Below are 17781 nucleotides of genomic sequence, written 5' to 3' on the forward strand. Positions count from 1 at the left end.
AATCATTTAGATCTTCACTGGGTCTGTACAAATAATCATAGCAACAGCAATTACCTTCTGGCTAAGCTTCTTGCTACTGGTATTGCAGCCCATTTAAACTTTGTGCAGGTCTCCAGTCTTGTCCCTGGTGTCCTTTGATAGCTCTTCGGTCTTGCACATGGCAACAGAGAGATTGGAATAGAAGAAATTGGCTCAGTGGACAGGTGTGCTTTAAGCACATAATGAGTTGAGATCAAGAGTATGTTTAATTGATTGACTTTAGATTGTAATTTATGTGCCACATGGGCATGCAGCCAATCTGTGGGAGTCAGAATTTTGTCTGGGTTGCATGTGATCAAAAACTTATTTCACTCAATGACATGAAAATCAATTAATATACGTTTATGTGATATGTTTTTTCAAGATTTTTAATTAATATTCTGTCTCTCTCCAACTCGATATTGCCAAAATATGTAAGAGACATGCCGGTCCACTGTGTCCATTTCATGCTTTGCCTCTCCAAAACGTGAAATGAACACGCATGCAGAAATTGCATTACCAGCAGGGGGAGATAATATATTTTAAAGCCACAAAGTTGGTAGTGAGCAAAAAACTTATGAAGTGCATTCCAGGCGATTAAGCTAGGCGGCTAATACATATTTATGTGTAAATGTGTCAATAATGTCTGTTTAAACATTTTGCTGTGATTATTTTCACGTTGAACTGAAATAACATATCTCCCTCTCCTGTTACTGCAACTTCTGCATGCGTATATTTTCACGATTTAGAGAAGTAAAGCAAGAAATGGACACGGTGAACTGGCGTGTCTATTGATACCGGGTTGCTGTCTCCGTTCAAACAAAAACTACCCTAAAAAATGAATAAGTGTTCATTTCTTTGTAAGTAAGAAAACATCCAAATTCAGCAGGGGATTAAATAATTACTTCCCTAACTGTACAAGCCTTGCACCACAGCATCAAAGTTAATGGATTTGCACATTAATTTACTGTAAACTGTAAGTTTACAACTGCTTTAAAACTGTCAAGTCATTTGTGCTAAATTATACCAAAAGTTCCTTATTAGGCAGCAAACAGACTCAGTAATACATCAATTAGACACAAAATTTATGATCTGTTTAAGTGGTGATAAATTAAAAAATATGATATACTTAAGCAGTATAGTTTCATTTTGGTGCTCATTTGTTGCTCATTAGAGGGAAACATAGTTGCCACTTGTCATGTTCCTCACAGCGTTGATGTTGGCCTGTGGAGTCTGTAGGCAGGATTTCCCTCACACTCTCCTTCCGTTCAACTTAAAACAACTTAATTAAAATCAATACACCAATAACATAGCTACTGTGAGTAACTTGATAATTTTGGAGACACTTAAATAAAAGAGTGCTATTAAATAAAGTCAAAGCCACTGTTAAATCAACGAGGACAATTTGCCCATGCATTATTATTATTCTGCTAATTATGCAGCTATAAGTATTGGTATACTTAAATACAGATGCACAAGACACCCACATAAATAGAAAGTGAGAAAAAGAGGAAGATCGCAGATGTACCAATGTTAGTGTAAAGTCCAATTATGTGCTCCACAGAAACTCTATTTAATAAATGATAGCTTTCTTTCTTTCAGTGGCTGAACCTGTTATAGGTGAGGTGACAGAGGCCTGTAAGAAATGATTCATTTAAGAAAGAATGTCACTGTAGCACTGAGCATCTCAACAAGGCCCTGTCCACGGTGACCTTTCACTTCAGCTGCTGCACAAACGCTCCATGCTATGCATCCTTCAGACTAATGGAAACGTGGGTGCTGCTGGAGAGCTGTGTTGGAGCACTGGTACCAAAGGTGTTTCACTGAGGCAAACAAACAGCTAAGGCTGGCACGAGTGAATGCTCTTAGGGATTCAAAAACTTCCCCTTATCCTCACAACATCTTTTTAAAACAATTTAAGCAAACTGCTTTCTATCACCATCATTTTTCACCTAACAAACAGAAGCACGGTCTCTTTGTGTAATATATCGCCTATACACTGAGTGAAAGATGAAGGATAGCTCACAATCGAGCATTTGTAGGATATGCAGAAAATTTGAAGTTTGTGGTAAACTTTCAGCAATAAACAAGATTTTTACTATGATTATTACTGGTTGTGTTCTCACACAATATAAAACATATTCAGTGACTGATATTTATTATTTATTATTTATTATTAGATAAAGCAGCGAAAATGAGAAAAAAGAGCAGGAGCAAATTAGGAATTATGCAATTCTTGAAGAGCCAAGTAGCACCATATTTCAGTTTAAACAGGTGAAGCATAACTAAGGCTGCCAGTGTAACTGAGAATTAATTTGCATATGTGGCCCCAATGAGTGTGTTTGATTGTTCACGCCACGTGTGAAGCCTCTCAACCCACTTACAACTACATTTACATGACTGAACTAGAGCAGAGGTGGTGGCACAGAGCAAGGGGAAGCACGGTGAAGTGTCTTCGCCCATTTGCTCTGTGAGTGTGAACGTGGGGAATAGCAGCAGTGAGCTATTATCCACACCTGGACTTTTCTATTGCAAGACAAAGCGTGAAAAATGTGAAAGCCTTCAGGCAGATGTTTGCATCATTGTAGCTCTGTAGTGACAATGCAGATTGGATGCAAATGAATAATTTAAAGTTGCTAGAGAACAAAGTAGCCATTAATAGAGCCATTATAAGAGAGAAGCATGGCACTTAAAGAATCCTAAACAGAAATGTGGAACGAACGCCAGTTCTAGATATAGCCATGGCTGACAGCTCATCCAAACCTCTCGTAACCCCCCAACTTAACATTGTTTTGTGTTCAGCTTAGAAAATGTTTCTAACGTTTGACTGGGTGGAAAGTCTACATCCAAACTCCAAAGTCTCCCACTAGCTCAGTCTTAATAAGATCTGAAGTACAAGCTGTGTCTCTCGGAGCATGCAAAGGTGTTCAGCTATGAGCAGAGAGAAAGGCAACAAGTAAAATACATGCACAGTCCCACTACTTTTATATATCTTAAATATCTTGTACTTTCTTTAGAGATTTTTGTTGACATCCTGAATTTCTGTGTAGCTTTGGTTGAACTGTTGTGGCAGCTTTTCTGCTGATTAGATGATGCCCTCGCCTTTTCTGTCTCACTTTCGTTTGGTTGAGTTAACATGTAATGATGTAATGGTCACTGGTTCTGCAAAACTCACTGGAGATTTTCCCTCAATTACATAGTTTCTGACTAGCTAAAGGTCACTGAAAGAGTGCCTACTGCTGCTGCTCTGTGCATCTATTAACTTTTCAGTTAGATAAGTGTTATGTTGTTGAATTGTTCTTGATAATATTCTTGTATAGTATTATGGTAGGACATCAATCGAGCAACCTGTAGGTTACTTAGACAGCTGCTCTAACCTAAATTGCCTACCTAATTATTAAACTGCCCACCCACACATGATCTAGATCTGACCCCGTGCATAATGGTAAAGATGGCAACTGTCCCACCCCTGCCCTCAAACAGCCAATCAGAAGCCAAAGTGGGAAACATATGAGCCATACTTTTTGATACACTGAAGCACATACACGTTAAAAGGTCATAACAATTTGACTTGTGGATGGTTGACGTATATAATAATGAAGACAACTGTATTTTGTTTATTTCACGTAATGTATCCATGCCTTGAATTAGCACGGCATTTGTTTTGTGTGAGGCTTGAGGGACACTTATCATTGCTGGGGCTCATTACAGTGTAATGTATATGTAGTGTAACTCTTGGCATGTGTACCAGGAGATTAAAGTTTCTTAAATTTTATTTGTTGTCAGAGTTAGCTTTGATAAGCCCTCCGCAAAGCCAGAACATCTTACTATTCGTCACTGATTGAAGAAAATAAGAACAACCCCAGGTTTCTCTTCAGCACTGTAGCCAGGCTGACAAAAAGTCAGAGCTCTACTGAGCCAACCATCCCTTTAACGTTAACTAGTAATGACTTCATGAACTTCTTCACAAATAAAATTTTTATCATTAGAGAAAAAATTACCAATAATCATCCCACAGATGTAATATTATCTACAGCTACTCTTAGTACCATCGATGTTAAGTTAGACTCTTTTTCTCCAATTGATCTTTCTGAGTTAACTTCAATAATTAATTCCTCCAAACCATCAACGTGTCTTTTAGACCCCATTCCTACAAAACTGCTCAAAGAAGTCCTGCCATTAATTAATTCTTCGATCTTAAATATGATCAACCTATCTCTAATAATCGGCTATGTACCACAGGCCTTCAAGCTGGCTGTAGTTAAACCTTTACTTAAAAAGCCATCTCTAGACCCAGCTGTCTTAGCTAATTATAGGCCAATCTCCAACCTTCCTTTCATATCAAAAATCCTTGAAAGAGTAGTTGTCAAACAGCTAACTGATCATCTGCAGAGGAATGGCTTATTTGAAGCGTTTCAGTCAGGTTTCAGAGCTCATCACAGCACAGAAACAGCTTTAGTGAAGGTTACAAATGATCTTCTTATGGCCTCTGACAGTGGACTCATCTCTGTGCTTGTCCTGCTAGACCTCAGTGCTGCGTTTGATACTGTTGACCATAATATCCTATTAGAGCGATTAGAACATGCTGTAGGTATTACAGGTACTGCACTGCAGTGGTTTGTATCATATCTATCTAATAGACTCCAGTTTGTACATGTAAATGGAGAGTCCTCTTCAGACACTAAGGTCAATTATGGTGTTCCACAGGGTTCAGTGCTAGGACCAATTCTATTTACATTATACATGCTTCCCTTAGGCAGCATCATTAGAAGACATAGCATAAATTTTCACTGCTATGCAGATGACACGCAGCTCTATCTATCCATGAAGCCAGGTAACACACACCAATTAGTTAAACTGCAGGAATGTCTTAAAGACATAAAGACCTGGATGGCCGCTAACTTTCTGCTTCTTAATTCAGATAAAACTGAGGTTATTGTACTCGGCCCTGAAAATCTTAGAAATATGGTATCTAAGCAGATTCTTACTCTGGATGGCATTACCTTGGCCTCCAGTAACACTGTGAGAAACCTTGGAGTCATTTTTGACCAGGACATGTCCTTCAATGCACATATTAAACAAATATGTAAGACTGCTTTCTTCCATTTGCGCAATATCTCTAAAATTAGAAATATCCTGTCTCAGAGTGATGCTGAAAAACTAGTTCATGCATTTATTACTTCCAGGCTGGACTACTGTAATTCACTATTATCAGGAAGTCCTAAAAACTCGCTGAGAAGCCTTCAGCTAATCCAAAATGCTGCAGCAAGAGTACTGACAGGGACTAGAAAGAGAGAGCATATTTCTCCTGTTTTGGCTTCCCTTCATTGGCTTCCTGTTAAATCCAGAATTGATTTCAAAATCCTGCTCCTCACATACAAGGTCTTAAATAATCAGGCCCCATCTTATCTTAATGACCTTGTAGTACCATATCACCCTATTAGAGCACTTCGCTCTTGCACTGCAGGCCTACTTGTTGTTCCTAGAGTATTTAAAAGTAGAATGGGAGGCAGAGCCTTCAGTTTTCAGGCCCCTCTTCTGTGGAACCAGCTTCCAGTTTGGATTCGGGAGACAGACACTATCTCTACTTTCAAGATTAGGCTTAAAACTTTCCTTTTTGCTAAAGCATATAGTTAGGGCTGGACCAGGTGACCCTGAATCCTCCCTTAGTTATGCTGCAATAGACGTAGGCTGCCGGGGATTCCCATGATGCATTGAGTTTTTCCCTTCCAGTCACCTTTCTCACTCACTATGTGCTAATAGACCTCTCTGCATCGAATCATATCTGTTATTAATCTCTGTCTCTCTTCCACAGCATGTCTTTCATCCTGTTTTCCTTCTTTCACCCCAACCAGTCGCAGCAGATGGCCGCCCCTCCCTGAGCCTGGTTCTGCCGGAGGTTTCTTCCTGTTAAAAGGGAGTTTTTCCTTCCCACTGTCGCCAAAGTGCTTGCTCATAGGGGGTCATATGATTGTTGGGTTTTTCTCTGTATTTATTATTGTGCTATCTACTGTACAATATAAAGCGCCTTGAGGCGACTTTTGTTGTGATTTGGCGCTATATAAATAAAATTGAATTGAATTAAATGCAAAGAGGTTTTATGTCCTCGTGACCAGTGAAATTAAACTAACTATTATTTGGATAGGGTTTTTTTAAATAACTGACATGTGAGGCTTTATTTTTTCTATCAGGACTTTGCTCTTTAAAAGGTAAATGAACTGGTAGTTATATAGCACTTTTCTACTCTAGTACTCAAAGCATTTTATACAACATGTCTTGTTTCCAACATTCACACTTAGAAGAATGCACAGACCCAGAGAGATTTTTGTAAATATCAGTCATTTTAGATCTCTTGTTTCAAATGACACCAAGCTCAGGTATGACCTTAGACTTGGGCACTTTCAACACGCCTGACTGCAGTTTTGTGTCGGTTGCTGTCTTCTGAGTTTGAAAACAAGCGCTGACAGTCTCAGAGCTGTAATTTCTGTCCTCTTGAATCGAGAAAAGAAATTATTTCCCATGGAATCAATTTAGCAGGTCCAACAGGGAACAGGGAGGAAGGGTTCTCTTCCATAGCCCTCCAAATATCAAGCACTGGGTTTGAACAACATGTCAAGAAGCAGCCAGAATTTGGCTTGGTTATGTTTGACAGAAGTGGCTCATTGCCCTCTGTGGTTCTCCCTCCTCAGCACTGCAATAAACATTTTTCATTTCTCCATCTGGCGGCTCTTCTGTTGGACAGAAACAGATGAGCGCATCTAGCAATCAAACTGTCAGGCCACTGTTGCACAAAAGCCCCATCGTACAATATGTCGAACTAAATGGCCCACATGATCATTGGTCATCCTATCGGGTGTCTTGCCACACACTATAAGCAAGAGATCTTTAGGACCGTATACACATACTCTTCACTGCTTTTCATTGCTTCTGTTCTATCTTAATACACTGACACTTTGTGTATCTCTATTTATCATGTATTCCCTCCTAATCTATAGCTGTTTAAATTTTCAATGCATCTCAATCCTTTTACAGCAAATCTTTATTTTACTTTACCTAGTTTTTAACTGCCCCTTAGAGATAACGAAGACTCAGTTTGGAGGAAGTCTCCTTGCCGTTTTTCAAGGAGATAAATCTTTAATGCTTTTCCTTCTGTCCATCTGACGTCTGTATACTAACAGACTTCAGACTTACTGTACACCATCAAATGAGGACCCAAACCTGGTGTCAGCAGGTGAGGCAGACAAAGGGAACTTTAATGGCACTTAAAACAAAGTGGGAACAAGAAATGGTTCCGAAAATTGGCAGAAAACCAAACTGAGGACTAACTACAGTTTATCCAACAAAAAGATGAAACACGGAAAAGGAACTTTACTAAAGGAAGTAAAAACAAAGCCACAAGGAGGTATGGATGGAGATGTGAATAGCAGCTGGTGAACAGACAGACTGTCAAAGCAAGCAGGACTATAAATACGGTCTAAGAACAAATAGGACACAGATAAAAACTAATTAGAGTGTAGCAACCAATTATAAAAAGCAGGAAGGAAACAAAGGCCGGAAATAAAACCAACAGAGACCACATATATTCTCTGGTGTGCATAGATTGTTGCTGTGAATTGGCTCTGTATAAATAAAGCTGACTAGAAGTTATTAGCTAACAAGTCTTGCCACACTTCATCTTGATGAAGCCTCTGGGCAGTTATTTTGAAGCTGCTGTCTCCAAGAATGGTGAGAAAACCATAATTGTAAGCTACAGCTACAAAACTGAAGGTCAAATCTGATAAAGAAATGGTTTTTGGTGACTTTTCCCCAGAATAAGGTTTAAAAAGCCTTTTTCCCCCCCATCACTTCAAATTCTTCCTTTTAAGATGTACCATGAAGAGAGGACTCAAAAGAAGCGTGCAGAGGAAGGCTAAAGTGATAACAAAGAAATAAACTTTCTATAGCTTACGTAGAAAAAGAATACAGTAAGAACAAAATGCAAAGTTATGTAAAAAGCAGCTCAAAACAATCTGTAGACTAAATGGTAAATGGTAAATGGTCTGTATTTATATAGCGCTTTTATGGTCCCTAAGGACCCCAAAGCGCTTTACATATCCAGTCATCCACCCATTCACACACACATGGGTGTATACTGGTGATGGCAAGCTACATTGTACCCACAGCCACCCTGGGGCGCACTGACTAAAATCTTTTTTTAACCTTCAGATCTGTAAAGGGTCATGCTACACTTTACTATTGTAATGCACTGTATACTGTTGTTAGTCAATCGTCTCTTGCTCGTATACAAATTGAAAATGCTGCAGACAAATTATTGTGTATAAAGTGGCACTGTTGGGGTTTAAAGCCTTAAATGATCTTATATGCTTTATCCATATACTCTCTCAACATCATTAAGCTCTGCTTCTCAATCACTTTTACTAATTCTGGTTTAAGTTTATCTCAAACGGGGGTTGTACCTTTGCAGTTGGTGCACCAAGACTTTGGTTGCACCAAGCAACCAAGCATCAACTGTGGCGGTTATTAAATCTAAGCTGAATATCTAGCTTTTGGAAACTGCTGATCCCTGGAACTGTGGTTGGTAGATAGGTTGCTGTTGTTTTACTTTATGTAAATATTGAGAATGTGAGTAGCATCAATCTCTAGTAAATGTAAACTCCAGATGTGACAAGGAAGAGCTGACTGTAAATGACGCGATCATTGGGGAACAATTTGTGATTGACGAATCTTTACCGGTTTCACACCACGGATAATCCTCCATCATAAAACATCATATGGCCGAAATTTACTTACTTTTTAATTCAATATGACCCAGAATGAATGAGTGACCCCATAAACTCACCGGAAAAGTGCTCAAGGAATTCAAGAGAGCTGTTTTACGCATGAACTGTAGACATGTGACCACTGTGCATGTGATGCTAACTTGTCTGCCATTTTGAAAATGCAAAAATCATGGTGACAAAGTGGGGTAAAGTGAATAAGATCCCAGTAACACAGGCATAGAGACTGGTCTGCGACCATCTGGCAATCATCAGTCATCATGAAGGAACAAATGAGTTCTCTCTGACTGATTGCAAGTGGATGTTTATGGCAGTCGCTGGGAAAAGGATTGCTAAAGTCACAGTTATAGAAGCTTGCAAACCAGACCGTAAGCCCCTGGCAGTCACCTGTCTCTAGGAAAAATGTGTATTCACTGTTTGGCAAAACCTCCTTGGTCACTAGCATATTATTGAAGTTATAGTTGGAAGTTATAGTTTGAATGAAAGAGGTAGATTGTCTACAAACACTGTCTAGTTCCTCTCTTAGCTGCAGTGAAAAATGTGACACAAACACATGGAGACCGTTTCGTTTGTAAAAGTTGCGCTCTTTGAAATATTTAGAATTTTCAAAAGGCTTTGAATTTACTTTGAAGGCAGTCTTTCTACATTTATGTTATACTTTTATCCTCAAGCTGTTCTACTGCTCAGCTAGTAGTTAGCTAGCATTTGCTGGCAACCAAACTTGGAGGATTTTCGGTGAGGATCTTTTTTGTGTCCAATTTCATCCTGCAAGAACCAACTCCACAAACTGCTGCCAACCACTCGGGAAACACATAAGGTAGACAACTTTTGTGCAAAGTGCACATGAAGTCACACGAGAAACCTCCACAGGACCAGAAGACTTTTTATAATGCCTATGGTTAACTAAGCATGATGATAAATAAAACAAACCCAGGCTTTCACTTACTGAAAGACCTGTAAAAAGTTGTATGACTGTCTTTTAGCACAAATAAAATCCAAGCTGTTAGCTGTGTTGGGCAGAAAATGTTTATTTCCAGCGTACAGTTGGGAGTATATAGGGATTAGCCTGCTTTTGGAACCAGCCTTAAAGTGGGATTAGAATAATTTTGGTGATTAGAATATTCTTTCTCGTGTTTACGACATAAAGGTATTTTTTATCTTTAACTATTTTTAATCATTTTTCATACAAGAAAGAGAAAGTGAACCTCGAACCAGGGTAATAAACACCCTTTTTGACTTACTATGAAATGAAATAAGGTCATTGCTACAAGATAATCTTTATCCATCTATTTTCTGCCGCTTATCCAGGTTTGGTTGTGGGGGCACCAGTTTATCTAGTTGTTCCCAAGCTAGGCGAGAGACATAATCTTTCCAGTGAGTCCTGGGGCTTCCCCGGGGCTTCCCCCTGTAGGACATCCTTAAACAACTTATCTAGCAGATGTCCAAGAGGAATCCAAATCAGATGCTCAAACCACCTCAACTGACTCATTATGAGCTGGAGGAGCAGTGGCTCTGCTCCAAGTCCCTCTTGAATTACCAAGCTCCTCCCCCTATTTCTAATGGACAGTCCAGCAACATTTCAGAAGAAATTAATTTATCCTTGTATCTGTGACCCCATTCTTTCAGTCACTACCTACAGCTTGTGATTATAGGTGAGGACAGGAACATAGCTCAACCATTGAATTGATAGCTTTGTATTTACGCTCAGCTCTCTCTTTACCACAGCAAATCAGTAAAGCGTCACTCCTGATGCTGCACCAATCCATCTCTCAATCTGATGCTCCATTCTCTCCTCACTCGTGAACAAGACCACAAGATATTTAAACTCATCCACTTGGGGTAGTAACTCGTCCCAGACTCAAAGTGGACATTTCATGCCCCATGTCCCTAGACTCTGCTTCCATTACAGAAAGCAATGGCAGTGGGAGTGAGGAGATCCTTGAAGTGTTCCTTCCACTGCCTGACTATATCCTCAGTTGAGGGCAGCAGAATCCCACTACCACTGTATAGAGTGTGAGCAGAGCGTCACTTCACCCTCTTGATTTTTCTGATGTTTCATGAGAATCCTTTTGAGGCTAGCCGAAAGTCTTGTTCCATGGTCTCACCGAACTCCTCCCACACCTGTGTTTTTGCATCAGCCACTGCCAGACTTGCACTCCACTTGGCCTGGGAGCACCTGTCAGCAGTCATTGGAGTCTCACAGGCTACCAACCCCAACAAGTCTCATTCTTTACCTCCAGTGTCTACTAGGTTCTAAGATTACCACAAAAGGCACCACCAACCTTGAAGCCACAACTCTTGCAGCCATCTCAGCAATGGAGGTGTGGAACACGGCACACTCAGACTCAGTGTCCCCAGTTTTCATGCAATGGGGCATCTGCCAGATGTTCCCAGTGCACCATCACTATATGTGTGGGTACACCAAGTCTGTGATTTAGCATCACTCTTTGTCTGCCCCCCCACTCAGGATCAGTTTGCCTTGAAAGACCCTATAAGGGCCAAATAACAGCAGAGCTCCTTGGATTACTGGAATGTACAAACCCCTCTATCACGATAAGGTGGTAACTCATTGAGGAAGCTCATGTTCATACTTATTATAGCTTATTGTTGCACTAGCAGTTAAAATATTTGTGTTTGCTTATTTGCAATGTACTGAGTTAGGTTTACTTTCACTGGATGTTGCCTAATAGGATTTTTTGGTTGTTTAAGCTGATATATTATTTATTTACATGTAAAACAACAAGCAAAAGTGTAATATATGTAATATCCTGGATACAATGAGTTGCCTGATCTAAAACCAGGTCATTTTAATGTAACCTAATTAATTTTGCATGTGAGGAGCCTAATGGATGACGTGGAGAAAAAATAACCTGTACAACCTGAGCAGGACTGAGCAAGAGAGGGAGGAAGGGCAAGGATCATGCCACACAGAGTGGTACTGTTAAGGCCTGTGTATTAAATGTGTTATTTGTATAATGCTACTGTTGTGTGAGTCCAGACCCACATTCTGATCCTCTTAATATCAGCCAGTACTCTGAATCATGGGACCAATGATTCTGTGGGTGTTACAGCTGCCAGAGGGCCTCAAATACACTCTCATAGATACACACGGCACACATAAAATCAAAATAAACAGCAAGTATTCAGGAAGGATGAGTTTATTTGTTAGAAAGTTCAGTGCAAAGTGAAGAAGACAGAAGTAAAATGTTTAAACATCTTGAAACCCTAAACTCGTATGTTGTATGAATGTGTGTGGACACTTGGTTGCAAAGAAAGATACAGAAATGTATAAAGCATGATGCCCTCAAGCCACAGAGGTCCGACCCGAGAGAGGTGGTACGTACTCTTCACATACAAGATTGTTGTGTAACAGAGGGGAGTTAACTTAAGTAGGGTTAAGACAGTTAAAGGGGCACTTATGGTGTATTATAGAGCATTAAAGGGCTTTAGCAACATGTTATTGTTGAAAAGTAAAGACCGCAGCAGAGACTGTTATATAAATGTTAAAATGGGTTATAGGGGCAGGATTTAGTCTGCCTTAATGTGCTAAAAAATCAAAAACAAGTCCAAAGGCAAAAAGGGCAGTTGGGGTAAGGAGAACAAAGGCAGGAAGGATTTCACATGAACACTTTGCAGAGGAACTGGTAGAAACACTCAAGAGTTTATACGAATTTCTCAACATTTTTCTTCTGCTGTATCAATGAGTGCCTCTTCCATTTCCCTGTCCAGAAACTCTTTTCCCCTAAATGTCATCTTGGATCAGCAGAGATGAAATGAATGCTTTATTGTTCACCCCGGAGCTGGTGCAGACGAGACCAAACACGCTCCTGCATGGTAAAAGTATCGGTCTCTACTGCTGTAGTATCACTGCTAACCAACATTACCTTCCCAGAAGTCATAAGACAGACAAATCAGTGCACCCCTGACCTTTCTCAGAGCCTCATCTGTCTTCCCATTAGTACCACAACTGTTACATTTTGGTGTTGAGCAATCTAAATTTTGGCTTCCATATTTATCAGCTATTATGAATATCTAAAAACTGATCTTACAGATACTTTGGTTTATACAGTTTTTGCTCACTCTGTCCAGTGTAATAGCCCTCTGCCTTCGCTGATCCTGCTCTATGCTTCTGCCTGTTTGTCCTTAAACGTTGTCTTGCAGGATCTTGATAGGAAGAGTTAATTAGTGCAGCTAGTAATACTTCACAACCAGAGATGGGCAGTAACGCGTTACAAGTAACGCGTTACTGTAATCCGATTACTTTTTTCAAGTAACGAGTAATGTAAGGGATTACCATTGCAAAAACGGTAATTAGATTACCGTTACTTTCCCGTAGGAACGCTGCGTTACTGCGTTACTAAAACCGTGAGTTTTTTGCCAGAACGTCTCATGACAGTGACGTAAGCGAGTGCGACGTTCGTGACAACAGCTGTCTGCAGATCAACAATGGATAATATATCAAGTACGGGAGAGAGTATGAGCGTGCAGCGTTTAAAGCGTGGAAGTACTGACCTTATTTTGAGTTTGATTCCATAAAAAGTGACAAAAACATTAGCATCCGTTGTGCGTGGGAAGAAAACTTCTTTTTACAGCGAAAAAAAACCCCCTTAACTTCCAAGCAAGCGGCGAGTGCGCTACGACTGTAATGGGAAATTCACAGAGAAACTCGCGGAGTCTTCCACTGACCGCTGCGGCACACCTGCACCAGGGTAAACCTCCGCCTACCCCGGTCCTGCTTTACAGGTGAAAATAGAGCAACTAGTCTTTGACTTTATTTATTTTCTGCTGTGTTTTACTTGCATCTATTTGAAAGAGTGAGTGTAAACACAAAAAAATATTTTAGTGCTGGAATGTGCAGAAAATAGGTTTAAATGTTAAACAAATTTCTTGCAGTCAGAGAATGTTGCATATAATTTAATTTTTGCTTGATGCATAAAGTTAAAAGATTAAAACTAATAAAACAAGTTTTAAAAAGAGACTTTTCCATTTGATTACATTTTGTATGATGGATTATGCAGAAAAAGTAGAATTGGGCTGAAAGATCTATCGCTTTATCACCTATTCAGGTTGTAAATTGTGTTTTTAAAAAGTAACTAAGTAACTAAGTAATTAATTACTTTTGAAAATAAGTAATCAGTAAAGTAACAGGATTACTTTTTGGGGGAAGTAATCAGTAATTAGTTACTGATTACTTTTTTCAAGTAACTTGACCAACACTGTTCACAACACCATATGCTGAACATTCGAACACTCATTTAACTCATTTAGCACACTGCAACACTAATGAACACACTGCATAAAGTTATTAAGGCTTCTGCTTTTTTCTTGTTTTGGGTAATGAATTGGTAAATTTTGGTGATACGTCTTTCCTACTATTTGTCATGACTCATAAGGTAGACCCTGATACCACCAACAAATGGAAGATAAACCAAACATTGCAACAGTGGTAGAACACCAGATCTTATAAAAACAATTAGCATCACTTGTTGATTTCTAGATGCCGCATTTTAAAGCCTCAAAACTGGCATTTGTCCACCACCATGTTGGTTCATACTGTGCATCTGAGGTGTGACTAGCACTACTGACCATGGTGGCAGCTGCGCCAGACAGACATGGCAGGAGTCATCCCCACTCCATCATCAAAGCTTTCTTTGTTAATCTGGTAAAGGATTTATTAAAACCTTTTTCATACTCTAATTCCTCTGCATGACACGTGTTAGTAATAAGAAACATATTTGTTAAGGTGATAAATCACAAAGCGCCTGTTTACTTGCAGAGCGAATATTCAACTTTGGTCACAAGATATTAATAATTTAATAGATGCCGCAAACAGGCAATGAGAGAAGCATGTGTGGAAGAATGCTGTTTGATATGGAAGGACAGAGATTTCTTTCACTTTGTTTTTAACTTATGTCTACTACTAGATGTCACTGGACAAGCACTGCTTGCTTTGCTTGCCCAGTCAATGCCACTGGCTAAACTATATGGGTGCAGTGCACACACCAAAAATCACATATTGTCTCTATAATGTATAATAATTCCAGTAAAATGATCCCAAAAGCACAAGTAACTGCAGCTGAGTGGTACAGTTCAGTGACTTGAATTAGCAGAAGCCAATCCTAGTAGACAGCTAGGTGTTGCCACAGTGGCAGCCATGCACAAAGCTTAACAATTACACTCAGGGAGAAACTATTTACAGAGATCAAGACTGGTTTAAATGTTAGTTGGGCATTTTATTGTTATACTTTGTGTGGATGCACCTACTTTTAGAGCTACCCTCAAATGGCCATTGGACAAACTGCAGCTTTTGGGGCTTCCGCACTGGCTTCATCATCTTTCAGCTCAAGACTTGAACAACAACTCTTTTAGTGAAATTAGTAAGTGCCGACTCAAAATAAAGCTAAAAGGCTTCAATGAAGAGACTGAAGCAACCACAGACCAAGCCTCCAATAGCTTTCCTGATAAAATTAGAATTTACAAATATCTATTGAAACAATGATCGCTGACTCATAGTTAAGTAGGCTAATGACACAATACAAGTACTTAGTTCACCATTTCCCAAATGCACAGGAATGTACTTACAGGAAGCCAACCAGCCAGTAAATCCAAACAATTCCAAGTGTGATTTTCACCAAGATTGGACACAAAAATGAGAAGATTAAGAGGCAGTCCCAAAATCTCTCTAAGTCATCATATTTCTTTAATACTTCATTTTTGTGTGTTTTTTATTGCACTTCAACAACATTAGACTGAAAACATTAGACTGAAAATCTGACAAGATCACCCCAAATACATTTTTCTTTTCCTCATCAATTCATGTATCCCTTCATTCTTTAGTGTTTGCAGTTGGGTGACCCCGACCTTTCTTCACAGAGGCACTCAAAATGCACCTCTCATTCACAATAAATCATTTCTCAGCAACTAAATAAATACAGATAATGTATACAGATACAGATAATTACTTAATATTGCCTAAATGCATGTATTTTGCGAGCTGTAGCTAGACAACATAAAACTTGGTTCTATCCAACAAGAAAATCAATAAATGACCATCCAACGCCATATGTGGAGGAGGCAGTAAATAACTCTTCTTTTTGTTTTTTCTTACTTTAACTCTTACCAGTAGAAACAACATATTATAATTCCAACCCGGGAGGGAGTAGAAAGAGAAGCTGTGCAAATAGGCAAATCTGGAGAAACACTGCTTCACTCATTCCTCGAAGTTAAATAAACAAACAAACACAAAAGCCCGCTTGTGTTCCTGTACATATGCAGACCCACTGACACACTCCGAGGCAATCCCGGGAAGGGATTGGGCGAGACACACGCACAGATAGAGAGAGAGCAGGTCTTTCCCACCCTATCAACAGCTGCTGTCTAACAGCACATTTCTGTTAGAGTGGGATATGAAAGCAGGGTGGGAATAATGACTGGCCACTTAGACTCTTAGACCACCTCATATATAGAATCAGCAGTTGACAATTCCACTTTTATCACACACACATCTTTATTTTTTCCATCAACCACCTTGGATCTTTAATGGATTCTAAGCTCCTAATTGGACCGGGGTTCCCGACACCGGACCCGACTTCCCGTGCACCCTGGAATATCACCTCCATCAGCCCTCGCCGGTCCCTGGAGCTTTCATCGATGGCTACAACTGTAAGTATCGCGCCACAACTCTTGATTTCTCCTTTCTTGTTTAAATGACTATGCCTCGACTGTACTGGAGAGCCCCTGCGCGTTGCATCGATGCGTAAAGGAGGCGAAAATGTGAACCAACCCACCCAAATGGGGAAAAAACGGACAAAGGAACTCGCTATTTTTTTTCTTTCATTCAGAAAACGTGAGATGTTTGAGAGTGAGAGCGCGCGAGGTGTCACCTCTCTGTGAATGAATGAATCGCGGCATCCTCCCCATGCATGCGTATCTGCGCTCAGTTCATTCAGCGCGGGACCTGAATGAAAGCAGGAGCGCAGCGCAAATCCCGTCATCACCGGTGATTCTCTGACTTGCTCTGCTGAGCCTGTAAAGAGATGCTGTGGGTGTAGTTATGTTTAACTTCTGTGGTGAGAGCGTGAATCAATTTAAACCTGCTCCGCGTGTAGTTTTCTTATAATAGTCCTCATATACCAGTTTGCAGGGACATCATCCACTTAATAACTAATAACAGTTCTTTAATATTCCAGGTGACTTAACTTTACTGTTTTTTCGTAAATTCTGTCTGCACAGAGGCACATGGAAGCAAACCCATAAGTGATTTTAATTGTTTTCTTGTAATTACTTTAGAAATTTGTTTTAAATCAAAGTCGTGCACACCACGCTGTCATCCTCCTGTTGCCGTATTTCCAGTTATTGTCAAGCTGGAAAGTCTTACCTAGCCTCAAGGATATATCAGATTCTATTTCTCTTTGTCTCCCTCTCTGATTCAGAGTAGGATTAATTTACTTCAAGAAATCCCAGATAAACAGATGTGTAGCATTGTGATCGTCTCTGTGTGTACTGAATATAGAACACAAGATACTCCTTAACTTTGCCCCACATGAGCCCATTTCGACCTTGACTAAGAATGATTTATAAAAGGAGATTTAAAGCTGTACTGAGAAACACATGGGTGAAGCGATACAGTGGATGTAGTTCAACAAGTGGGAATGGTATAGTTTGGATTCTGACTTTGAAGCTCAGACTTGCAGGCTTTAACCACTGTATTTTTGTGGTCTGGTGTTCATGGGAGTGCTGGGGAAAGCTGATAACAGAGCCGTGCCTGGGGGTGGCTTCTGGAGAAACAGATGGGATCTTCTACTCCGGATAAAAATGTGGTTTTCATTTTGATGTTCCTCTCTAGGATTCTCTTTTCTTCTTTCCACTGTTTGTGGCATTTTGTTAATTATCTATCTAATCCACAATCTCTAAAAGGACATGAGCCAGTTTAAAATGTCCATGTATGTTAGTGCGCATGGATGCACATACATTTGAGCACAGCTCG

General features: G+C 39.8%; 1 protein-coding gene across 4 annotated transcripts in view; it reads left to right on the forward strand.

Annotated features, from left to right (window-relative positions):
• Window positions 1-17781, forward strand: part of LOC100707262 (melanopsin-A) — a 62411-nt gene that overhangs the window by 10707 nt on the left and 33923 nt on the right. Inside the window, exon 1 of one of the 4 annotated variants that reach the window (XM_003441754.5) lies at window positions 16122-16457. The exons of 2 other annotated variants lie outside the window; for them this stretch is intronic. In XM_003441754.5, the coding sequence (XP_003441802.2) occupies window positions 16335-16457 (123 nt within the window). In that variant the 5' untranslated portion in view covers window positions 16122-16334. Of the gene's footprint in view, window positions 1-16121; window positions 16458-17781 lie in introns of those variants that run through there. One more of the 4 variants, XM_005471434.4, reaches the window with a different exon arrangement.

The sequence above is a fragment of the Oreochromis niloticus genome, linkage group LG8 (assembly GCF_001858045.2).
Source record: "Oreochromis niloticus isolate F11D_XX linkage group LG8, O_niloticus_UMD_NMBU, whole genome shotgun sequence".
Lineage (NCBI taxonomy): Eukaryota > Metazoa > Chordata > Actinopteri > Cichliformes > Cichlidae > Oreochromis > Oreochromis niloticus.